Source organism: Salmo trutta, chromosome 18, assembly GCF_901001165.1.
Source record: "Salmo trutta chromosome 18, fSalTru1.1, whole genome shotgun sequence".
NCBI lineage: Eukaryota > Metazoa > Chordata > Actinopteri > Salmoniformes > Salmonidae > Salmo > Salmo trutta.
Genome location: NC_042974.1, coordinates 30,578,958 through 30,604,737, shown reverse-complemented (window position 1 = coordinate 30,604,737; position 25,780 = coordinate 30,578,958). Strand labels below are relative to the sequence as shown.

At 42.5% G+C, this 25,780-nt stretch overlaps 1 protein-coding gene across 1 annotated transcript; it reads right to left on the bottom strand.

The window, feature by feature from the left end:
* Positions 1-8,402: 8,402 nt before the first annotated feature.
* On the bottom strand, positions 8,403-19,756 carry LOC115152662 (nuclear valosin-containing protein-like). The gene is made up of 16 exons (XM_029697409.1): positions 19,388-19,756; positions 18,383-18,455; positions 17,119-17,220; positions 15,523-15,640; positions 15,189-15,333; positions 14,707-15,082; positions 14,346-14,507; positions 12,866-12,974; positions 12,702-12,787; positions 12,084-12,203; positions 11,866-11,977; positions 11,595-11,701; positions 11,408-11,484; positions 11,135-11,233; positions 10,765-10,825; positions 8,403-8,651 (listed from the first exon to the last, which is right to left on the bottom strand). Exons 1-16 carry the CDS (start codon positions 19,405-19,407, stop codon positions 8,604-8,606), a joined length of 1,815 nt encoding a protein of 604 aa, XP_029553269.1. The 5' UTR covers positions 19,408-19,756; the 3' UTR covers positions 8,403-8,603.
* Between the last annotated feature and the right edge of the window lie 6,024 nt (positions 19,757-25,780).

Below are 25,780 nucleotides of genomic sequence, written 5' to 3'. Positions count from 1 at the left end.
GGCGCGATACAAATTCAACAGTCCCTAGACTGGGACTTTAAATAGGCCTATGGCACGTCAAAGGAACTGTAGCCAACTGTTGAGATGGGTTAAATGGAAACTGAAATCTGGACACTGACTATGTCTAAAACCTCTCACATAGCCATAATATTAACTCTTGCAGAATTAAGCTTTTCTTGCAGCAAAATAGTACACCAAATGTTGGTACAATTTTGACTAGAGAACAGGAGAGGAGAAATATAACTTCTTTCAGCATCTTGAGAGAATGCTCAGTTAGCACCTCCATAGACTATCTTTATCAGCATCATAAAAGCTGATAGTATTTCAATGACATAAAATATGCATCTGAGCCGAACTGAAATCTTATCAGAAACATGTTGGTTTGGTTTTACAGCTTTCTATTTCCTTACAACTGGTCAAACTGATGTTATTTGGAAATGTTGCACAGAAAATCTTTCCAGTTTTTTTGAGTTAGGCCCATTGCATTTTCTCCCCGGTCCCTAAACGTCTTTGCTCTACGGAAGAAGCAGAGATGACTAAGGTCTTTACGGATTCTATTGAGTTATGACATTGTTCTGGTGAACAAGGGTTTATTTAGTCTTCTAGGGCAACATCTACACTGAACAAAAATATAAACACAACATAGAACAATTTAAAAGATTTTACTGAGTTACAGTTCATATAAGGAAATCAGTCAATTGAAATAAATGAATTAGGCCCTAATCTATTGTTTTCACATGACTGGGAATACAGATATGCATCTGTTGGTCACAGATACCTTTAAAAAAGGTAGGGGCGTGGATCGGAAAACCAGTCAGGATCTGGTGTGACCATCATTTGCCTCATGCAGCGCGACACATCTCCTTCGCGTAGAGTTGATCAGGCTGTTGATTATGGCCTGTGGAATGTTGTCCCACTCCTCTTCAATGGCTGTGCAAAGTTGCTAGATATTGGTGGGAACTGGAACACTGTCGTACACGTCGATCTACAGTACCAGTCAAAAGTTTGGACACACCTACTCATTCAAGGGTTTTTCTTTATTTTTACTATTTTCTACATTGTAGAATAATAGTGAAGACATCAAAACTATGAAATAACACATGGAATCATGTAATAACCAAAAAAGTTAAAACAAATCAAAATATATTTGAGATTCTTCAAAGTAGCCACCCTTTTTCTTGATGACATCTTTGCACGCTCTTGGCATTCTCTCAACCAGCTTCATGAGGTAGTCACCTGGAATGCATTTCAACTAACATGTACATTTGAGACATCTGGGGCATTGTGTTGTGCGATAAAACTGCACATTTTAGAGTGCCCTTTTATTGTCCCCAGCACAAGGTGCACCTGAGTAATGATCATGCCGTTTAATCAGCTTCTTGATATGCCACACCTGTTAGGTGGATGGATTATCTTGGCAAAGGAAAAATGCTCACTAACATGGATGTAAATAAATTTGTGAGAAAAGCTTTTTGTGCGTATGGAACATTTCTGGGATCTTTTATTTCAGCTCATGAAACATGGGACCAACACTCTACATGTTGCATTTATATTTTTGTTCATTTAATTATCGACAAGTTGACTAACAAATAGCCTACCAAAATGTCAGAAATTATGAGCAGAAACATGGCCCATCTAAATCAGGCAAAGAAATACTGCACCCCCTGCCATAAAATCTTTCCGCCATCTCTGAATGTAGCCTACAACCATTTTTTTTTATATTGGGTTAGGTCCAGGTGCTGGCCTCAGATTTTCACTTTCAAATAAAATTGTATTGGTCACATGCGCCGAATACAACAGGTGTAGACTTTACAGTGAAATGCTTACCCACGAGTGCATTCCCAACAGTGCACAGTCAGAAAAGTAAGAAAAGTGTTTGCTAAATAAAGAGGAACAATAAAGAGGCTATATACAAGGAGTACTAGTACTGAGTCAATGTGCAGTGGTAAGAGGTAATACCGTATGTGGTTAGGGGTTAAAGTGACTAGGCAATCGGGATATACTGTATAATAAACAGTCTAGTGTGTGTGCGTGTGTGTAAGCATACAGTGCATTCGGAAACTATTCGGACCCCTTGTTACGTTACAGCCTTATTCTAAAATTGATTCGTTTTTTTTCACTCATCAATCTACACACAATACCCATAATGACAAAGCAAATGTATTACTCTGTACTTTGTTGAAGCACCTTTGGCAGCAATTACAGCCTCGAGTCTTGGGTATGACGCTACAAACTTGGCACACCTGTATTTGGGCCGTTTCTCCCATTATTTTCTGCAGATCCTCTCAAGCTATGTCATGTTGGATAGGGAGCGTCGCAGCACAGCTATTTTCAGGTCTCTCCAGAGATGTTAGATTGGGTTCAAGTCCGGGCTCTGGCTGGGCCACTCAAGGACATTCAGAGACTTGTCCTAAAGCCACACCTGCATTGTCTTGGCTGTGTACTAAGGGTCGTTGTCCTGTTGGAAGGTGAACCTTTGCCCCAGTCTGAGGTTTTCATCAAGGATCTCTCTGTACTTTGCTCCGTTCATCTTTCCCTCGATTCTGACTAGTCTCCTAGTCCCTGCCTCTGAAAAACATCCCCACAGCATGATGCTGCCACCACCATGCTTCACTGTAGGGATGGTGCCAGGTTTCCTCCAGACGTGATGCTTGGCATTCAGGCCAAATAGTTCAATTTTGGTTTCATCAGCCATAGAATCTTGTTTCTCATGGTCAGAGAGTCCTTTAGGTACCTTTTGGCAAACCCTTTAGGCAAAGGGCCTGAATACTTATGTAAATAAGGCATTTCTGGAGTTTTATTAATATACATTTGCAAACATTTTTAAAAACCTGTTTTCACTTTGTCAATATAGGGTATTGTGTGTAGATTGATGAGGAAAACAAAATGTGGAAAAGGGGAAGGGGTCTGAATACTTTCCGAGTGCCCTGTATGTTGGAGTGGAAGATACAGTGAAGTCGGAAGTTTACACACACTTAGGTTGGAGTCATTAAAACTTGTTTTTCAACCACTCCACAAATTTCTTGTTAACAAACTAGTTTTGGCAAGTCGGTTAGGATGCCTACTTTGTGCATGACACAAGTAATTTTTCCAACATTTGTTTACAGACAGATTATTTCACTTATAATTCACTGTATCACAATTCCAGTGGGTCAGAAGTTTACATACACTAAATTGACTGTGCCTTTAAACAGCTTGGAAAATACCAGAAAATTATGTCATGGCTTTAGAAGCTTCTGATAGGCTAATTGACATATGTTGAGTCAATTGGAGGTGTACCTGTGGATGTATTTCAAGGCCTACCTTCAAACTCAGTGCCTCTTTGCTTGACATCATGGGAAAATCAAAAGATATCAGACCTCTGAAAAAAAATTGTAGACTTCCTCAATTCTGGTTCATCCTTGGGAGCAATTTCCAAACGCCTGAAGGTACCACGTTCATCTGTACAAACAATAGTACGCAAGTATACACACCATGGGACCACGCAGCCATCAAACCGCTCAGGAAGGAGACGCGTTCTGTCTCCTAGAGATGAACATACTTTGGTGCGAAAAGTGCTAATCAACTCCAGAACAACAGCAAAGGACCTTGTGAAGATGCTGGAGGAAACAGGTACAAAAGTATCTATATTCACAGTAAAACGAGTCCTATATCGACATAACCTGAAAGGCCGCTCAGCAAGGAAGAAGCCACTGCTCCAAAACCGCCATAAAAAAGCTAGACTATGGTTTGCAACTGCAAATGGGGACAAAAACCGTACTTTTTGGAGAAATGTCCTCTAGTCTGATGAAATAAAAATATAACTTTTTGGCCATAATGACCATTGTATGTTTGGAGGAAAAAGGGGGAGGCTTGCAAGCTGAAGAACACCATCCCAACTGTGAAGCACGGGGGTGGCAGCATCATGTTGTGGCAATGCTTTGCTGCAGGAGGGACTGGTGCACTTCACAAAATAGATGGCATCATGAGGAGGAAAATTATGTGGATATATTGAAGCAACATCTCAAGACATCAGTCAGGAAGTTAAAGCTTGGTTGCAAATGGGTCTTCCAAATGGACAATGACCCCAGGCATACTTCCAAAGTTGTGGCAAAATGGCTTAAGGACAACAAAGTCAAGGTATTGGAGTGGCCATTACAAAGCCCTGACCTCAATCCTATAGAAAATGTATTGTGGGAAGCTTGTGGAAGGCTACCCGAAACGTTTGACCCAAGTTAAACAATTTAAAGGCAACGCTACCAAATACTAATTGAGTGTATGTAAACTTCTGACCCACTGGGAATGTGATGAAAGAAATAAATGCTGAAATAAATCATTCTCTACTATTATTCTGACATTTCACATTCATAAAATAAAGTGGTGATCCTAACTGACCTAAGACAGGGAATGTTTACTAGGATTAAATGTCAGGAATTGTGAAAAACTGAGTTTAAATGTATTTGGCTGTATGTAAGGTGTATGTAAACTTCCGACTTCAACTGTAAATAAATAATAAAGGAGGTCAATGTAAATAGTCCATGTAGCCATTTGATAAACTGTTGAGTCTCATGGTTTGTGGGTAGAAGCTGTTCAGGTGTCTTTTGGTCCCAGACTCGACACTCCGGTACCACTTGACATGCGGTAGCAGAGAGAACACTCAATGACTTGGGTGGCAGGTGTCTTTGACAATTTGTAAAGCCTTCCTCTGACACCGCCTGGTAAAGAGGTCCTGGATGGCAGGGAGTTCGGCCCCAGTGATGAAATGGGCCGTACGCACTACCCTCTGCTGAGTCTTGGTCGGTTGTTGAGAAATTGCCATATGAAGTGGTGATACAGCCAGACAAGATGCTCTCAATGATGCAGCTGTAGACTTTTTGAGGATCTAAGGGCCCATGGCAATTATTTTCAGTCTCCTGAGTTGTACTCAGTGATGTGGACACCAAGGAACTTCAAGCTCTCAACCTGCTCCACTACAGCCCCATCGATGTGAATGGGGGCGTGCTCAGGCCTCTGTTTCCGGTAGTCCACGATATACTCCTTTGTCTTGCCCACGTTGAGGGAGAGGTTGCTGTCCTGGCACCACACTACCAACCTCCTCCCTATAGGCTGTCTCATCGTTGCGGTGATCAGGCCTACCACCGTTGTGTCATCGGCAAACTTAATGATGGTGTTGGAGTCAGAGTATGTGAGCAGAGATAAGCGGTCGGAAAGACATGCTTGCACACGTCTTTTCTAACCACTCAGCTAAAAACCTCCTCTCTCAAAAAGAGAACAGAACTGCCGCTCCAAATTAGCTCCATTCATTAAAATTACAATTTAACCAACACCCATCTATTTTTGTAACTACGTTGACCTACCATTTGGTTTTGATGTATTACAACCAAACCATATGATTTGAATGAAAGGTATTTTAATAAACAGGAAAAGGAAGAAGCGCTCATAATTTCATATGGGCTATATTAAACAGCAAATAAACACTAAATGTGTCAGGAGCCAGACAGGGAACCTAAGAAGGATCAAAAATGTATTATTTAGGTTATATTATTTCAATTATTTCAAGGCTATAGCCTACAAAGAAATACCTTCTGAAGCATTTGCGAGTGCGACACAGTAGACTGGCTGGGACATAAGTGCTCAGCATTTAAACAACATTTAGTTGTATTAAATCATTATAGTTTATAAATTGCGCATATAGGCTGTGACTTACTTAGAATAAAATACAAATTAAACAAAAAAATCTGTCTAAAATGCCAGTGAATTCATTTTTAGTAACACGACTTTGGCCAGAGTACGGCTTCAGGCTCGTGATGGTGCCTGGAGAGCAGGCCAGCAGTAGAGAATACCCTCAGCGTTTGCAGAACCACTGGGGATGCTAAACACCCTTCGGGCCACTCTTGCCAGGGATGCCTAGTTTATTTTTTGTTTTTCTATAGGTTGACCTAAAGATTTTTGGGAAAAATAACCCAATGGAAAGATCCTTCAAAGAGGTAATATGCCAGGCCTATTGGGCCAAAATCAATGATGGCCTATTGTATAGATAATAGAACAAACATAAACAAAACTTTTAAGAGATTGGATTTTTAATCTATACATACTTAACTACAATGACATACTTAGCTATGTGGCTACCCACCTCCGTTCCTTTCTGTTAGTATGTGCACATAGTAAGTACACCATCACGCTGTCGGGATACGTGTCTTTTCAGATTCCACAATGATTCTTTAGTTGTGGACACTACATCACCGCACTCCCTCTCTTGCTCTTGGTCCACATCTTTGTAAGTCACCTTGATTTTTCACCTGTGTGTTTTATCAGTTTCTTTATGAAAATATTTAGCATACTAGATGACAGTAGCTAAAGCAGGGGGCTATAGCAGCACAAAAGTTACAAATGCATGCTGGGCCGGGAATGCCCTGAGCTCCCTTAGAGAGCTCTATTGGAACTGGCGAGAAGACCGATGGTCCAGGTTTTGGAAAACTCGCTCCACACTCCAGTCAAATGGGGCATGGATGAACAGGGAGTACAGGAGGGGACTGAGCATGCACCCCTGAGAGGCCCCTGTGTTTAGGGTCAGCATGGCGGATGTGTTGTTGCCATTCCCTCACCACCAGGGGGCGGCCCGTCAGGAAATCAAGGATCTAGTTGCAAAGGGAGGTGTCCAGTGCACGGGTCCTAAGCTTGGTGACAAGGTTGGAAGGGACAATGGTGTTGAACGCTGAGCTGTAGTCAATGAACAGTATTCTCACATAGGTATTCCTCTTATCTAGGTGGGTGAGGGCAGTGTGACGTGCGATTGAGATTGTGTCTATGGATCTGTTGGGGTGGTATGCAGGAGAAGGGGTAAAAATAATAATGATAATAATGCTGTTCATTGACTACAGCTCAGCATTAAACACCATAGTACCCTCCAAGCTCATCATTAAGCTTGAGGCCCTGGGTCTCAACCCTGCCCTGGACTTTAACGGGCCGCCCCCAGGTGGTGAAGGTAGGAAACAACATCTCCACCCCGCTGATCTTCAACACTGGGGCTCCACAAGGGTGCGTTCGCAGCCCTCTCCTGTACTCCCTGTTCACCCATGACTGTGTGGCCATGCACGCCTCCAACTCAATCATCAAGATTGCAGACGACACAACAGTGGTAGGCTTGATCACCAACAACAATGAGACAGCTTATAGGGAGGAGCAGGCCCTTGGAGTGTGGTGTCAGGAAAATAACCTCTCACTCAACATCAACAAAGGAGATGATCGTGGACTTCAGGAAACAGCAGAGGGAGCACCCCTCTATCCACATCGAAGGAGGCTGAAGACAGGAGGCTGAAGAAATTTTCTTACAGATGCACAATTGACAGCATCCTGTCGGGCTGTATTACCGCCTGGTACGGCAACTGCACCGCCCACAACCGCAGGGCTCTCCAGAGGGTGGTGCGGTCTGAACAAGGCATTATCGGGGGTAAACTACCTGCCCTCCAGGACACCTACAGCACTCGATGTCACAGGTAGGCCAAAAAGATCAAGGACAACAACCACCTGAGCCACTGCCTGTTCACCCCGCTACCGTCCGGAAGGCGAGGTCAGTACAGGTGCATCAAAGCTGTGACCGAGAGACTGAAAAATAGCTTCTATCTCAAGGCCATGAGACTGTTTAACAGTCATCACTAACACAGAGAGCCTGTTGCCTACATACAGACTTGAAATCATTGGCCACTTTAATAAATGGATCACTAGTCACTTTAATCATGTTTACATATCTTGCATTACTTATCTCATATGTATTTACTGTTTTTCATACAATCTATTGCATCTTGCCTATGCCACTCAGTCATTGCTCATCCATATTTTTTATATATTCTTATTACATTCCTGTACTTAGATGTGTGTATTAGGTAGTTGTGGAATTGTTCGATTACTTGTTAGATATTGCTTCACTGTCAGAACTAGAAGCACAAGCATTTCGCTACACCCACAATAACATCTGCTAACCATGTATGTGACCAATAAAATGTTTTGATTACAGATGTGAGTGCTACATGGTATTAGTCATTGTGGCATGAAGCCTTAGAGTTCTTGGGAACAGGAATGATGGTGGTCATCTTAAAACGTGAGGGAATTACAGACTGGGACAAGGATAGGTTGAAATTTACTGTGAATATGCCTGCCAGCTGTTCTGGCGCATGCTTTGAGAATGCACCCTGGAATACCATTGGGCCCCGCAGCCTTGCAGGTGTTGACCTGATTAAAGACCTTACATTGTCCCTAGTATGAGTCATTTACTGTTAGCCTGGGTGTAAAAGGAGAGAGGTAATTGTCTCATGGAAGATCAGTTTACAGATGTAAGTTTGTGGTGGATCTTGGGTATATGTATCAATGAGAACAAATTGATTAAACACACACCATACATATCTCAATAAAACAGTCATTACATACAGTAACCCATTTATTAATATATATCTTTTTTTTTTTTTACATAATTCATAAGGCTTACATTTTCTTTCATAAAATGTGTTATAAAACATGGTTTGGATAAGAAAACAGCAATTCCTCCAAAAAGTTAATATAGTCAAAATTTCGAGGAGTCCAAACAGTTGGTCCTTGGCACTGATATCCTCCATTCTGAAGGACTCTGGTCAAATCCTCATGAGAGATTCCTTTAGCTGCTCATACATATGCTGGTCCTATAGAGAGGGGACAATAAAGTGGATTTGTTTGAGTCATTAAAAATCCTTATGATTTTCTCTCTCTCTCCAGAAACCAAAACCAAAACCACGCCCCGCTATTCTGAGGGATGTTCTACTACGCTCCCATTGGCTAGCAAGCGTTGTTTCACTCACAGGCGATCAGTGCAGAGACAGTTACCTTCCAAGGTAAGGATGGAAAGTGTAATTTAACAATTAGCTGCCTACCGTAATGCAGGCCTTTTATCATCATCGTGTTTGGTAACATTTGCAGATGTATTTATTTTCAGAGTTTCAATGAGTTGTAAAACTGTCTCAAGATAATTCCCTCAACTGAAGGTCAGCTAAGTTAACCTAGAGTACTTAACGTTACTAGCTCGGTATTTGAAGTTGTTATATTATCATCAGTAGTCTATTATCAGGTAAAAGCATATGCTTATTTTTCATAATTTCTCAAATATTGATTAGCTAATCATTCAGTCAAATACACTATGCTACAGCCATTGAATCTGTCTTTGAGAGTTAAGGGACGTTAATGGCTAGCTCAGTCCACGACATTATGCTATTATATTTTTCAAACTTGAAATACAAGGGCAAATGTTATTAATCAGTGACTAAAATTTCGCACTACGTGATATTCACTTCTGTACTTGGAGAGTGCTCAAAGGGTTGTAACGCCCCTCTGAATAACGGGGAGTGGTTTTGGCTTAACCGCGTTGGGGAAAAGAAAGACGCGTCTAAAACCACAGAGTATCCATTATATTGACCAGATACTCCAGTGGCCACTCTAACAATGAAAATAAATGTATTCAAAAATGGAAGGCAGTCGGAAGGAGGCAAGATCAGGTGGGACGATTCTAGCCAATGGGGTAGGTCTGCTTTTGAACAGGCACAACGGTTTCCATTAGTTACCACAGACAGAAATTCATTATCATAAAAAAAACGTTTTGGTTTTAATATAATGTTAAGCATACGGGTATCAGTGTGGTTAGTGTTTGGTTTAAAATTACATTTTAAAAAGATACATTTTAAAAATAAGCGGTGTTTATAACTCTGGTAACCAGGCGGAACTCCGATAAAACCCTTTATTTCTCGATGTCGCTGGGATGCCATGTGTCCTACTTATATCAGTACACATTGCAACACTTATATTCGATCAAACAAGCCATTCCATTTTATTTTTTTAATAAATATTTTTTTTCTACACTCACTGACCTCCATATAAAAATAAGAAAAAACATCACCTGCTGGAGAGCACCCAGTTATCCCTCCCTTCGCCTTTTCCTCTCGGCTAAAACACAGCATGCAAGTAAAAAGCACACGACTTCATTGTATGACCACAGGCTAGACCATGTTTACTTTGGGCTTAATTTACATCTGTATGGGCCTCCCGAGTGGCACAGTGGTCTAAGGCACTGCATCGCAGTGCTAGCTGCGCCACTAGAGATTCTGGGTTCAAGTCCAGACTCTGTCACAGCCGGCCGCGACCCGGAGACCCATGGGGCGGTGCACAATTGACCCAGCGTCGTCCGGGTTAGGGGATGTCTCATCGCGCACTAGCGACTCCTGTAGCGGGCCGGGCGCAGTGCACGCTGACATGGTTGCCAGGCGTACGGTGTTTCCTCCGACACATTGGTGCTTCTGGGTTAAGTGGGCATTGTCTTGGCTTGGCTTGGTTGGGTTGTGTTTCGGAGGATGCACTGCTCTCAACCGCTGCCTCTCCCGAGTCCGTATGGGAGTTGCAGCGATGAGGCAAGACTACCAATTGGGGAGAAAAAAGGGTAAAAAAATAATGCAAATAGGGATGGAAATAGTAATTGTGGAACAGTTAGTTCCCCAGAGTCCACAAACCCCCTGAGGCTGTGTGGGAATAATGTGCCGACCCCATTGTTAATGACCACATTTAGGAATGCTGATCCTAAGGATGACCGAGGCAACTCAACAAGCCATTACCATACTCACTGGGGACATCACTAAATACTTAGACTTGTCTAATCGATTTGGATTTGAGTCACTCACTGGGTAAATGATGACAGTACAGGGGGTTTGTGCAGTCATTCATTTGTCCATGTCTGTGCAGTCATTCATTTGTCCATGTCCCAATGCATCTCACCTTTTTAGACACAGACGGCCGTACCTTCTTGAAGGCGTCCTCAAAGTTCTGCTTGCTGACCCTGATGTCGGCCACAGGGCCGTTGGAGTAGCTATGACCTGAGGAGTTAATAAGTACAGACTCAGACGGAGAGGAAGTGGACTGGTGACCTTGAGGCTAATAGCGCAAATCCCTGGTGGAGGATACCGTACAATTGCTATGACCTTGGCTACGGTACTTATCTTGCCTTAGAAAGCATTGTAAACAGAAATCCAGCTTTCTAAATGGCAGACATGGGGAAATGCATGTGAGCAGTAAACCAAGGTTGCAGTGTTCCATAGAAAAATAAAAAGAGGCAGAGAGGACCTAGATGTCTTCAGGCCAGTATTACCTGTGTAAGATGGGTTGGGTTGGGTTGGGTTGGGTCAGGAGGTAGGCTCTCAGAGCATTGACAGAGGCTTCCCTCACCAACGCAGACAGGTCTGCCCCACTGCATGGAACAAACACACATACACTCAAACACATAATATCCACTGTGTTATTATAGCTACTGTGTTGATGAAGGCGGGGTGAACATCTGTAAGGGAGTGAGTTTTATTTCTCCCGGTGGAGCAGACAGGTTTAGATGCATTTTGCTCCCTCCTTCCTTCTCTGGGACACTCACGTGAAGCAGTCACTGCGCACGTCATGGGCTATCTCTTCCAGACTCACGTCCTGCTCCAGATGAGGTTTGCTTCCCCCCTACGACAGACACAGTAATCACGAAACAACCCTTCTCCCAGCAACAAACATTATGAGAGGCTGATGGACCGTTTACATCGTGAGCTTCCATCCATGGCATTCCGCGTTACCCTGGTGATGGTGAGTAAGATGGCGTGTCGGTCTGACGGAGGTGGGAGGCCCACATACAGGGTCTTGTCCAGACGGCCTGGTCTCAGCACAGCAGGGTCAATAATATCTACAGGGACAGCGTCAATAATGGTGAATAACTTCACCGATTTTGATTGTAGCTTCATATAAATATACAAAACTGTACGTGTCAATATAATCATACCCCAAAACACTGAATAATAATCTTTGTGATAGGTGAATATCCATGTCAGTGAGGGAGTGAAATTATGCCAGACGTCCACCTGGTCCGTTTGGCAGCCGCCATAATGAAGACCTGCCGCCTGACCTCCAGTCCGTCCATCTCAGTAAGCAGCTGGTTGACCACACGGACACTGGCTCCAGACTGAGGACACACTGCCACCATCACCCACATGTCAACAATACGATTCTCATCCACCTCCATTCACGCGATGGTGACCATCAGATAGCGGATTATTGGCCCTTCTCACCTCATGCCCGGAGCGGCGGGGGCACAGTGAGTCAATCTCATCGAAAAAGATGACACAAGGGGCAGAGTTCCGTCCTCTCTGGAACACCTGTCGCACAGCCCGCTCGCTCTCTCCCACATACTGAGGAACAAGAGACACAAAGATGTCGAACTCAAGTCGAAACGCACAGCTTGAATAAAAGAGACGCAAAGATGTCTAACCTACATAACGCTAAGCTAATAATTCAGGACCCCCAGGATCCTTTGTGTTTTACTTCACATTATATAAAAGTCAGTGGGCATGAGTTAGGGCATTTAAACGCACCCAGGTGAGTTAGGAATGTTACGTCCCAGTTTGAAAGGTATCTGATGTAATGCCAATTAAGGTTATAGATGGCTGTGACTACAGGTAATGGAGCCCTCTCCAAGTAAATAATGCACAAGGCTGTACGATCAGTTAAGTGCTGTCTGTGAGGAGAGCTACGGCGATGCTATTGATTTCAGTGGGGCACTTCAGTTACAAATATACATTTCAGCAAATCTACCAACACACAGGCAATATTACTGGACAGGGCAAAGGGTCACAGGGAAAAGAGTGACGTCGAGACACTCCAGGAATCTGTATAGCTGAATGTCTCACCATGTTCAGCAACTCTGGCCCCTTGACAGAGATGAAGTTAACTCCAGACTCATTGGCAACAGCCTGAAATAAGAGAAAACGGTATACTGTTTTAAATGATTAATTACTTAAAACTACCACAAACCTTCAACATTCCACTTATTTTAGCAGCTGGCAAATGGTACCTTGGCCAGCCAGCAAGGTCTTTCCACAGCCTGGAGGCACAGCTAGCAACACCCCTGCAGGAGCACTGAGACCCAGGGCTTTGAACTGCTCAGGGGAACGAACAGGGGCCTATGGACACACACAAAGTTACACACACACTGCCCATATTCATCTAAACAGCACACTGCCAGCATTCCTTCTGATGTCAACAAAATTGAATGAATGCTGGCATGCTACCAGGACTATCTGCATTGTCCCCCAACCCCCATTTTTACGCTGCTACTCTCTGTTTACTATCCATGTATAGTCACTTTACCTCTACCTACATGTACACATTATCTCAATTACCTCGACTAACCTGTGCCCTCGCACCGGTACACCCTGTATATAGCCTCGCTACTGTTATTTTATTGTTCCTTAATTATTAGTTATTTTTCTGTTTTTCTTATTTATTTTTTACTTCAGTTTATTTTAGTAAATACTTCAACACTTATTTTTCTTAAAACTGCATTGTTGGTTAAGGGTTTGTAAGTAAGCATTTCACTGTAAGGTCTACCACACCTGTTGTAGTCTCCGCATGTGACAAATAACATTTGAAATACACCCTGCCACAATCCAGTCTGAATCTGGACTTCAGAGCTAGATAGAGTTAAAAGGCCTGTCATACAATTTTAATGTATGTATAACATTTACAATTAGGGACGAGATGATACCAGTATCACTATACTCGTTAGTATTATTGTAGCAAGGAGACAAAACACTGACAAAACACTAACGTCTTTAGGAAAACAGCCCCAATGTTAGAAACAAACACCATTATGTTGTCATCCAGAGTCACATGTATTTCCCAAGCTGTAGCACACACTACTTTACATACAGCAGGGTTTTAAAGAACCAATGAGTTTGGGCAGCTTCTTGTTTTCATTTTTGCCATGGAAAAAATATATAGATAACAGTATCGTCCTGGCCCCATTTACAATGTGCCATTAACTCTGAACACTGCTATTGACCGTGTAAATTGACTGACACATCATGTGGTTGTTAAATGAACCCAAAGAGAACATATGGTTCCTTGTGTTGCTACTTATTCAAATCATGTTGTTGGTGAGGAAGCCAATTATATATGGTTAAGTTCCCACTGTCAATCACTATTGATCTAAATGACTGGTATATTACCTTTGTTCTGATGACAATACCTTCTAGGGGGGGGGACAATTGCTGTATGGTGTTATGCTTTTAGAGTAGATAGTTTAATGTTTCTTAAAGCGCTAACCGCGATAGAGGTTGATATTTAACTTGACCAAATTAGACGCTACAAGAGCAAAGGAACTGGTCAATTATACTTTAAGGAGGAGGCAAGGAGTTTTTCCTGGCCATGTAACCTGACCAAAAAAACTCCTGGCCCAAATTAAGTCAAAACCCTAATATGTTGGTGTAAAGTGGCTAACACGGAGCCCAACATATTAGATATTGTATCAGGCCTATCGAGGCGATACCCACCAGGATGGCCATGGTGAGCTCTTCGCGGATGTCATGCAGGTCCTCCCAGGTGACGTCTGGCACCGTGGCAAAGCCTTCGCGCTTGGCGGAGGGCTGTACGCTGGCCAGTGAGCCCTGGAAGTCTGACATGAGGATGCACAGGCCAGCCATCTGTTCCTCAGAGACTCACTGCTCTTCAGCAAAGACAGGTGACACAGCTCCCCCTGGTGGTAAAGACAGAAGTTGAACATTTTCACACCACTGAATCTGGTGAACATCCCACCTTAATGGTGAGGGGGAATAGTGGATCCCAAACTATGTACAGCATTCTGCCCTGGTGAAAAACACAACTAGTCTACACTTATGAAGTCAAATATATCACCCTGAAGATTGTCTCTGTGGCCAGAGGCTGCTGCTCATCTCTCGGTGGTACGATGCTTAGGTCTGTCATCTCCTGACTTTGTGTGTCTGCTAAAGCCTGCCAGCTCTCATCACCTACTCCCTCCTGGGCCTCTGGGCCCTGTGGGAGAGGACATGCGCCCTGAGGCCGTTCTGACTCTCCTCTCCCCTCCGCCTTGGGGACCAGCCCCTGGTTCTTGTCCTGCATCTCCAGCAGGACCCTGTTGATGGTGCTCATGGCGGCCTCGCGGCATAGCGCCATGAGGTCAGCTCCCACGTACCCAGGGGTCAGACGGGCCAGCTGCCGGTAGTCAAAGTCCTCAGGGAGCTTCAGCTTCCGACAAAAGGTCTTCAGAATTCTGAGAGCAGGAATCAACACATGGCGGGTGACTTACAGTTGCAACACCAGAGCTAGCAACCACATTCTTGTCAACACCATTTATTATAGGAGACAAGCCCACTCACCTGAGACGAGCTGCTTCGTCAGGTATCCCCAGACAGATTTCTTTGTCAAAGCGTCCAGCCCGGCGCAGCGCTGGGTCCAGAGAGTCTGGCCGATTGGTGGCACCAATAACCATCACCTGTGCTGTGACAGCTAAAGAGTTCAGGTCTGGAGGAACATAACGATGAGTGACGAGAAGATGAAAGTCAACCAAAAGTACCAGAGAACGTGAATTGATCCTCTCCCAACAAAATATGTCATATTGATATTTTTATCATAAGTACTCAAAACGGAGATATTCCTATCAACAAAATGAAATTATAAAATCAACAAATGTATTCCACTAGCATCTCTCACCATCCATGCAAGTGAGCAGCTGAGCAACAATCCGTCTCTCCATGTCCTTAGATGCCACCTCTCTCTCAGGAGTGATGGCATCAACCTCATTAATGAACAGGATGCAGGGGGAGCTGGTCTGCAAGGGTAAAAGGACCAGAATTGTTAGTTTGAGCAAGCTGTCCTTAAAAAGGCACAGTTAGCAGTAAAATGAAATTAAAAAACCTAACTGTAGCAGCCTGACAGTAAGGACTCAGGAGTAGGGCTTTCCCCAACAACAACAAAATCTTGGTTCCGAGAGTTGGAACTTTGAGACTCGAAATTGAGCTCAGGTGCATTCTGTTTCCATTAATCCTACAACTGGATTGTTGAGTCCACCTGTGGTAAATTCAATTCATTGGACATGATTTCTCTCTCTCTCTCTATATATATATATATATATATATATATATAAGGTCTCACAGTTGACAGTGCACGTCAGAGCAAAAACCAAGCCATGAGGTCGAAGGAATTGTCCGTAGAGCGCCGAGACAGGATTGTGTCGAAAAAAATTCTGCAGAATTGAAGGTCCCCAAAAACACAATGGCCTCCGTCATTCTTAAAATGGAAGAAGTTTGGAACCACCAAACTCTTCCTAGAGCTGGCCGCCCAGCTAAGCTACGCAATCGGGGGAAAAGGGCCATGGTCAGGGAGGTGACCAAGAACCCGATGGTCATTCTGACAGAGCTTCAGAGTTCCTCTGTGTAGATGGGAGAACCTTCCAGAAGGACAACCATCTCTGCAGCACTCCACCAATCAGGCCTTTATGCTAGTGGCCAGACAGAAGCCACTCCTCAGTAAAAGGCATATGACAGCCTGCTTGGAGTTTGCCAAAGGCACCTAAAGACTCTCAGACCATGAGAAACAAGATTCTCTGGTCTGATGAAACCAATATTGAACTCTTTGGCCTGAATGAATCAAGGGAAAGATGAACGGAGCAAAGTACAGAGAGATCCTTGATAAAAACCTTTTCCAGAGCGCTCAGGACCTCAGACTGGGGTGACGGTTCCCCTTCCAACAGGAGAACGCAGGAGTGGCTTTGTGACAAGTCTTGATGTCCTTGAGTGGCCCAGCCAGAGCCCGGACTTGAACCCGATATAACATCTCTGGAGACTTGAAAATTGCTGTGCAGCAACGCTCTCCATCCAACCTGATAGAACTTGAGAGGATCTGCAGAGAAGAATGGGAGAAACTCCCCAGATGCAGGTGTGCCAAGCTTGTAGCGTCATACCCTAGAAGACTCAAGGCTGTAATTGCTGCCAGAGGTGCTTCAACAAAGCACTGAGTAAAGGGTCTAAATACTTATGTAAGTGTTTTTTCTTTTTTATATACATTTGCAAAAATCTCTAAACCTGTTTTTGCTTCGTCATTATGGGGTATTGTGTGTTGACTGCTAGGAAAAATAAAATGTAATCCATTTTAAAATAAGGCTGTAATTTTGAAAAAGTCAAGGGGTCTGAATACTTTCCGGATGCACTGTATATTTGTGACTGCTCGACCCAAATCTCAGTCGACCAAAAGCCTATCCACCAAACAATCGACTAAATGGGGTCAGCCCTACTTAGGAGTGACACTTACCACAGCCTGCTCAAACAGCTCTCTCAGCTTCAGCTCAGACTCCCCTGACACCCCAGATACCAGCTCTGGCGCAGACACCTTCAGCAAGGGCAACTCCATTTCCTGTTAACGCAGAGGGAAATTAATAAGTCACCTAGAAACCACTATATTTGAAGATATTTCCAGGAAATGTGTAAAAAGAGCTACCAAGAAAACATGTTTTGCACATTAGTGAGAATCTTTTTTTTTATCACACCACCAGATACATATGGACAACATGCAGGCCAAGGTCATTATAGTAAACAAAAAAAGAATTAAAACAAAATCATTAACAAACCCGTTTGAAAAACAAACTATTATACTTGACTACAAAACTAAAATCCATCATGAATTATGTTCAACTAGATTTTTTCTAAACATCGGCCAAAAACCTAAGCTTTTTGAAGGTTGTCTAGTTACTGAATCTAGCAGGTAAATGTGGCTGGGAGATGGCAATGTTTCAAATAGGCCTAGCTTGTGCATCCCTATTACTAGCAATCACTAGATAACAGAAAAAGTCACTAGGTTGCCTACTAGGTTCTGCTTTTTCTACTAAAGTTAAAAAGCATTGGATTGGTGTAAACATGGGCGAAAGCGTTAACTTGTAATGCTGCCGATGGAGCTATCGATGTAGGTCTTTTTCGATAGCTCAAACGGTTGGTACGTTGTCAAGTAAATCAAATTGTCACATGAGTCTAATACAACTGTTGTAGAGTTTACCGTGAAATGCTTGCTTACGAGCCCTTCACAATGATGTAGAGTTTAAAATAGTAACAAGAGGAATAAAATACACAAGAATGGAGCTATATACAGGGAGTACCAGTACCAGATCACTATATACAGGGAGTACCAGTACCAGATCACTATATACAGGGAGTACCAGTACCAGATCACTATATACAGGGAGTACCAGTACCAGATCACTATATACAGGGAGTACCGTACCAGATCACTATATACAGGGAGTACCAGTACCAGATCACTGTGGAGCTATATACAGGGAGTACCAGTACCAGAATGTGGAGCTATATACAGGGAGTACCAGTACCAGATCACTGTGGAGCTATATACAGGGAGTACCAGATCAATATGGAGCTATATACAGGGAGTCAACATATTGTCCGCTCTGGTTACTCAAATACTGGCAAACAAAATTGAACAGATTCAATACAGTAACAAACCATTATTACTGTTAATTTTGTAGCTAGGTGTTTACCGTGGATAGCTAGTCCAAAATTGGCTTTACCTGCTCAACTTTCTGTTTGAGTCGGTTGTCCACTCTGCCGAAGCCACCTCTATTCTTCATTGTGTCATGCCACCTGCAACATTTGAAAATTGCTTTAGTGAAGTGTTATTACACGTAAGCTAGCTAGCTAGCTATTTCACTTAACAATGATGAGCAACATCATAACGGTCGTTCCCTGTGTCTACAAAAATATGATAGCTAACTGTGTCTAGCTAGCTACAGTTATCTCGAAACGCAGATTCAATGTACCTCTAGCTAGAGTAGGGGAACAGATGAAAGTGGGAAAGTTGACTATATTTGTAGCTAACTAAGCTGGTTGTGTGAGGAATAATTATCTTTTTACATCAGCACATGTATCAATATGTTCTATTGTTTTGTTAAGCTACATGCTTGTGTGATTATTATGTCCTAAGAGACCGTCTATGTGACTAACTGCTGGGCTGTGGCTAAATAGGGGTAAAACTGTTGAGGCATGAAGAAGGCTGTTTCTCAAACTAGAGTTACATGAGAAACCACTTGATATTGAAATACAATGCCAGGCTGAGTGTACAGGAAGTGCGTCACGAGGTTGGGACCAGCCTGCACGCCGACGATAGGATGAGTAAGTTTAAACCATGCTCATCCTCCCTCTGACAGGCCAGCAGTGAGCGGGAACTATCTCGTCAAGAGTATTTAAGGAAGAACAAAGGATGTGACACTCAGTTCTCTGTGTCCCCTGCGTGGTGTTACAGTGAGCCCGTATATATGAACATCATATTTACCATTTATATTATCAATGCAATTATATGAGCAGAATTAAACGATTGATGTGAAACTAAAGTGAACGGTCTGTTTCTATCCTAATACCAGATTCGATTGACGCAACCTAACAGTTGGTAGAAGACAAGCTAGCTAACGTTACTGTCCAGGAATGTAATGCTAGCAAGCGATCGAACTAACGTTAGCTAACTAGCTAAGTGTCTATGCGTATATCTACACAGATAATATTGAATTCTGGACACGTACCTTTTGGAATAATCGTACATAGCAGTTGTTGAAGAAGCAAAGACGACTGTAGATAACAAAAAAACGAGTTCGTACTGCACTTGAAACTACAAATGTTTACGTGGAGCTGTCCATTAAATTGCCGGTTCGAAATTGAGGACAAATGCCCGAAGCAGAGGATAAGATCATATACATATATATATATATATATATATTTTCTCTTTATTTAACTAGACACAGCCTGGATTCGAACCAGGTACTATAGTGACGGATCTTGCACTGAGATGCAACGCCTTCGACAGCTGCGTCACTCGTGAGCCCAATTAAGGGTGATTAATCTAGCTATATTTGAACTCCATGCTCTCGTACTGGTAGAAATCGCGCATATTATATGATTACAAATGCGAGTGGACTGGATAATGTTACTACTTTAGAGTAATTAAGAGCAAAAAGCAAAAAAATAGATTTCTAAATCGAATTTTGACTTTGTGGCTGTGGTAACTAGTGACAACCATCACATTTCCTTGATCCCATCTGGCCTATCAAAGGTCAAAATGGAGCTACCAGCATATTGTACCTATCCAATAGCCTACTTCCAGCTCTATATGCCTAATTGCCTAGGCCCTTGGGCATGGGTATTCAACTCCTACCCTACAAGGTCTGGAGCCTGCTGATTTTCTGTTCTACCTGATAATTCTAAATCTGGATCCCTACAAATCAGCTGGGCTAGACAATCTGGACACTCTTTCTAAAATGATCTGCCGAAATTGTTGCAAACCATATTACTAGCCCGTTCAACCTCTCATATCGTCTGAGATCCCCAAAGATTGGAAAGCTGCGGTCATCCCCCTCTTCAAAGGGGGAGACACTCTAGATTCAAACTGTTATAGACCTACAGTTGAAGACGGAAGTTTACATACACTTAGGTTGGAGTTATTAAAACTCATTTTTCAACCACTCCACAAATTTCTTGTTAACAAACTAGGGTTTTGGCAAGTCGGTTAGGACATCTACTTTGTGCATAACACAAGTAATTTTTCCAACAATTGTTTACAGACATATTATTTCACTTATAATTCACTGTATCACAATTCCAGTGGGTCAGAAGTTTACATACACTAAGTTGACTGTGCCATTAAACAGCTTGGAAATTCCAGAAAATTATGTCATGGCTTTAGAAGCTTTTGTTAGGCTAATTGACATAATTTGAGTCATTTGGAGGTGTACCTGTGGATGTATTTTAAGGCCTACCTTCAAATTCAGTGCCTCTTTGCTTGACATCATGGGAAAATCAAAAGAAATAAGTCAAGACCTCACAAAAAAAATGGTAGACCTTCACAAGTCTGGTTCATCCTTGGGAGCAATTTCCAAATGCCTGAAGGTACCACGTTCATCTGTACAAACAATAGTATGCAAATATAAACACCATGGGACCACGCAACCGTCATACCGCTCAGGAAGGAGACGCGTCTCCTAGAGATGAACGTACTTTGCTGCGAAAAGTGCAAATCAATCCCAGAACAACAGCAATGGACCTTGTGAAGATGCTGGAGGAAACAGGTACAAAAGTATCAAAATTCACAGTAAAACGAGTCCTATATCGACATAACCTGAAAGGCCGCTCAGCAAGGAAGAAGCCACTGCTCCAAAATCGCCATAAAAAGCCAGACTATGGTTTTCAAATGCACATGGGGACAAAGATCGTACTTTTTGGAGAAATGTCCTCTGGTCTGATGAAACAAAAATAGAACTGTTTGGCCATAATGACCATCGTTATGTTTGGAGGAAAAAGGGGAGGCTTGCAAGCCGAAGAACACCATCCCAACCGTGAAGCACGGGGGTGGCAGCATCATGTTGTGGGGGTGCTTTGCTGCAGGAAGGACTGGTGCACTTCACAAAATAGATGGCATCATGAGGTAGGAAAATTATGTGGATATATTGAAGCAACATCTCAAGACATCAGTCAGGAAGTTAAAGCTTGGTCGCAAATGGGTCTTCCAAATGGACAATGACCCCAAGCATACTTCCAAAGTTGTGGCAAAATGGCTTAAGGACAACAAAGTCAAGGTATTGGAGTGGCCATCACAAAGCCCTGACCTCAATTCTATAGAATATTTGTGGGCAGAACTGAAAAAGCATGTGCGAGCATGGAGGCCTACAAACCCGACTCAGTTACACCAGCTCTGTCAGGAGGAATGGGCCAAAATTCACCCCACTTATTGTGGGAAGCTTGTGGAAAGCTGCCCGAAACGTTTGACCCAAGTTAAACAATTTAAAGGCAATGCTACCAAATACGAATTGAGTGTATGTAAACTTTTGACCCACTGGGAATGTGATGAAAGAAATAAAAGCTGATATAAATCACTCTCTCTACTATTATGCTGACATTTCACATTCTTTAAATAAAGTGGTGATCCTAACTGACCTAAGACAGGGAATTTTTACTAGGATTAAATGTCAGGAATTGTGAAAAACTGAGTTTAAATGTATTTGGCTAACGTGTATGTAAACTTCTGACTTCAACTGTTTTTATTTTCATGTCTATCAACATTAACGCTACTTTCACTGAGAACATACACTATATAAACAAAAGTATGTGGTTACCCCTTCAAATTTGTGAATTTGGCTATTTCAGCCACACACGTTGCTGATAAGTGTATAAAATCGATCAAACAGACATGCAATCGCCATAGACAAACATTTGCAGTAGAATGGCCTTACTGAAGAGCTCAGCGATTTTCAACGATGCACCGTCATAGGATGCTACCTTTCTAACAAGTCAGTTTGTCAAGTTTCAGCCCTGCTAAAGCAGTCAACTGTAAGTGTTGTTATTGTGAAGTGGAAATGTCTAGGAGCAACAATGACTCAGCCGCAAAGTGGTAAGCCACACAAGCTCACAGAACGGGACCACCGAGTGCTGAAGTGGGTAGCTTGTAAAAATCGTCTGTCCTCGGTTGCAACACTCACTACCGAGTTCCAAACTGCCTCTGGAAGCAACGTCAGCACAAGAACTGTTCATCGGGAGCTTGCATAAAAGCACTCTGAACAACTGCAAAGTGACTGATTTATTTGTATAATTCATCAGGCAATGGAAAGTGATCCATGAAGCCATTGGAGACCATGTAAGTTTATCTGTCAACTTTTGATTTTGATAGGACAACTCTGATAGGGCATTGTACTGAGTGCACAAAACATTAGGAACACCTTCCTAATATTGAGTTGCACACCCTTTTGCCCTCAGAACAGCTTAAATTAGCCGGGGCATGGACTACAAAGTGTCAAAAGCGTTCCACAAGGATGCTGGCCCATGTTGACTCCAATGCGTCCCAAAATTGTGTCAAGTTGGCTGGACGTCCTTTGGGTGGGGGACCATTCTGGATACACACGGGAAACTGTTGAGCGTGAAAAACCCAGCAGTGTTGCAGTTCTTGACACAATCAAACCGGTGCACCTGGCACCTACTACTATACCCTGTTCAAAGTCACTTAAATCTTTTGTCTTGCCCATTCACCCTCAATGGCACACATAAACAATCCATGTCTCCATTGTCTCAAGGCTTAAAAGTCCTTCTTTAACATTTCTCCTCCCCTTCATCTACACTGATTGAAGTGGATTTAAGAGATCATAGCTTTCACCTGGATTCATTTGGTCAGTCTACAGTGCCTTCAGAAAGTATCCACACCTTGACTTTTTCAACATTTTGTTGTGTTACATTAAATGTATTAAATAAAATAAAAATCACTGGCATATACACAATACCTCAATGTCATAGTGGATTTTTTTGGGATTTTTTACAAATTAATTAAAAATGAAAAGCTGAAATGTCTTGATTCAATAAGTATTCAACCCCTTTATTATGGCAAGCCTAAATAAGTTTAGGAGTAAAAAATTGCTTAACAAGTCACAAAAAGTTGCATGGACTCTGTGTGTAATACTAGTGTTTAACATGACTTCTGAATGACTGCCTCATCTTTGTACCCCAAATATACAATTATCTGTAAGGTCCCTCAGTTGAGCAGTGAATTTCAAACACAGATTCAACCATAAAGACCAGGGAGGTTTTCCAATGCCTTGCAAAGGTCACCTATTGGTAGATGGGTAAAAAAAAAGATATTGAATATCCCTTTGAGCAAGGTGAAGTTGTTGGATAGTGTATAAATACACCCAGTCCTTCCTAATTCAGTTGCCGAAGAGGAAGAAAACCGCTCAGGGATTTCACCATGAGGCCAATGGTGATTTTAAAACAGTTACAGAGTTTAATGGCTGTGATAGGAGACTGAGGATGGATCAACAACACTGTAGTTACTCCACAATACTAACCTAAATGACAGAGTGAAAAGAAGGAAACCTGTGCAGAATAAAAATATTATTAAACATGAATCCTGTTTGCAACAAGGCACTAAAGTAATACTGCAAAGAAATGTGGCAAAGCAAGTAACTTTTTGTCCTGAATTTAAAGTGTTATGTTTGGGGCAAATTCAACACCTTACTAAGTACCACTCTCAGTATTTACAAGCATAGGGCGGCAGGTAGCCTAGTGGTTAGAGCATTGGACTGGTAAATTAAAGGTTGCAAGATCGAATCCTGAGCCTGCCCCTGAACAAGACAATTAACTTACTGTTCCTAGGCCGTCATTGAAAATAAGAATTTGTTCTTAACTGACTTGCCTAGTTAAAAAAAATAATACAAATATATAGTGGTGCTTGTAATTGTTAAGGACTACAGAGTTTTTCAAGATAAAAAACAAACACAATGGAGCTAAGCACAGGTGAAAACCTGGTTCAGTCTGCTTTCCACCAGACACTGGGAGATGAATTCACCTGAAATAACGTAAAACACAAGGCCAAAGCACTGAAGTTGCTTACCAAGAAGACAGTGAATGTAGCTGAGTAGCATTTTTTACTTAAATATCCTTAAAAATCTATGGCAAGACCTGAAAATGTTTGTCTATCAATGATCAACAACCATGTTCAAGGAACTCCAACTGGTGGTCTATAAGTGTGGTCGCAATATTGGGGATAGCTTAGTGTGATCTGACCTGCCCCGAGCCCACTCAGACACCCATTCCAAATGGGAACTACAAATATGGCTCATGCACAGTGCAATAGCACTACAAAAACATCCTTCTTCAGACACCCACATACAGGTGGAAAAATCCCTATTAGGGGTATCTCATGCAAGACAAAGGGAGTAATCGATCTCATCACCTGTTCATGGTCCCCTGATGCGAGTAGGAAAGCATTGTCAGGTAGCATCAGAACACTATCCAGTCAGAGCTTCCAGAGAAAGGCCAAAGAGGGAGTGCAAAATTCTCCTGAGATCTGAATGAAGATCAGCAGCAACTTCTCAGAACTCTGAACCCTGCAGCAAGGTCTCTAGCCAGACCAACATAGCCACTATTGTAGAGGACACTGTCACTATGTCTTCTGTCATTGTTCTTTCAGAAGACACTAAGATCATAGAGTGATTTGTGGCAGATGTAGAACACATTGTACAGACCATTGAAGCTGGTGACAACATGGAGCAGGCTGATTTAGCCCGACCAGCGAACACATAGAATACATGAGGATCTGTCCTCCACCTCTCAGCCGCAGGAGAAACCATGCAAGCGCTACCTGTTTGTGAGAATGTTTTCAGTCTTCAACTGTTTCAAGAATGCCTCCAGCAAGACTGTAGAGGAAGTCTAATCATTAAATATCATAACATTTGTCATTGTAGCTTTGGTCTTTTCAGAATCTAATATTTCACCGTGATGACCGTAACTGTCTGAAATTTGTAGCAATATTCTACTAATTCAGATGAATTATATTTGTCATCAAGCCAAAAGAAGCATAAATTGAAATCTTACACAGTAGGCTATCAATATGATACACACACACACAGAGGAAATGTGAGATTGCGCAATAGTGGACAAAAACATAAGTGGGCTAATGTTGTACACTGAGTGTACAAAACATTAGGAGCATGTTCTTAATATTGAGTTGCTCCCCCTTTTCCCCTCAGAACAGCCTCAATTCGACGGGGCGTGGAATCTACAAGGTGTCGAAAACGTTCCAGAGGGATGCTGGCCCATGTTAACTTCAATGCTTCCCAAAGTTGTCAAGTTGGCTGGATGTCCTATGTGTGGTGGACCATTCTTGATACACAGAGGAAACTGTTGAGCGTGAAAAACGCAGCAGCGTTGCAGTTCTTGACACACTCAAATCGTTGCGCCTGGCACCTACTACTATACCCTGTCAAAGTCATTTAAATCTTTTGTCTTGCCCATTCACCCTCAATGGCACACATACACAATCCATGTCTCAAGGCTTAAACAATCTCCACTGATTGAAGTGGATTTAACAAGTTACATCAATAGGGATCATAGTTTTCACCTGGTCAGTCTGTCATGGAAAGAGCAGGTGTTCCTAATGT

Coding starts and splice junctions, on each gene's coding strand:
- LOC115152662 (XM_029697409.1), bottom strand. CDS start 19,407: ATGTACGATTATTCCAAAAG. Junction 11,485..11,594: donor TCTTACTCACCATCACCAGG/GTAACGCGGAAT, acceptor TGTCTGTCGTAG/GGGGGAAGCAAACCTCATCT. Junction 8,652..10,764: donor GGCCGTCTGTGTCTAAAAAG/GTGAGATGCATT, acceptor CCCTCTCTATAG/GACCAGCATATGTATGAGCA.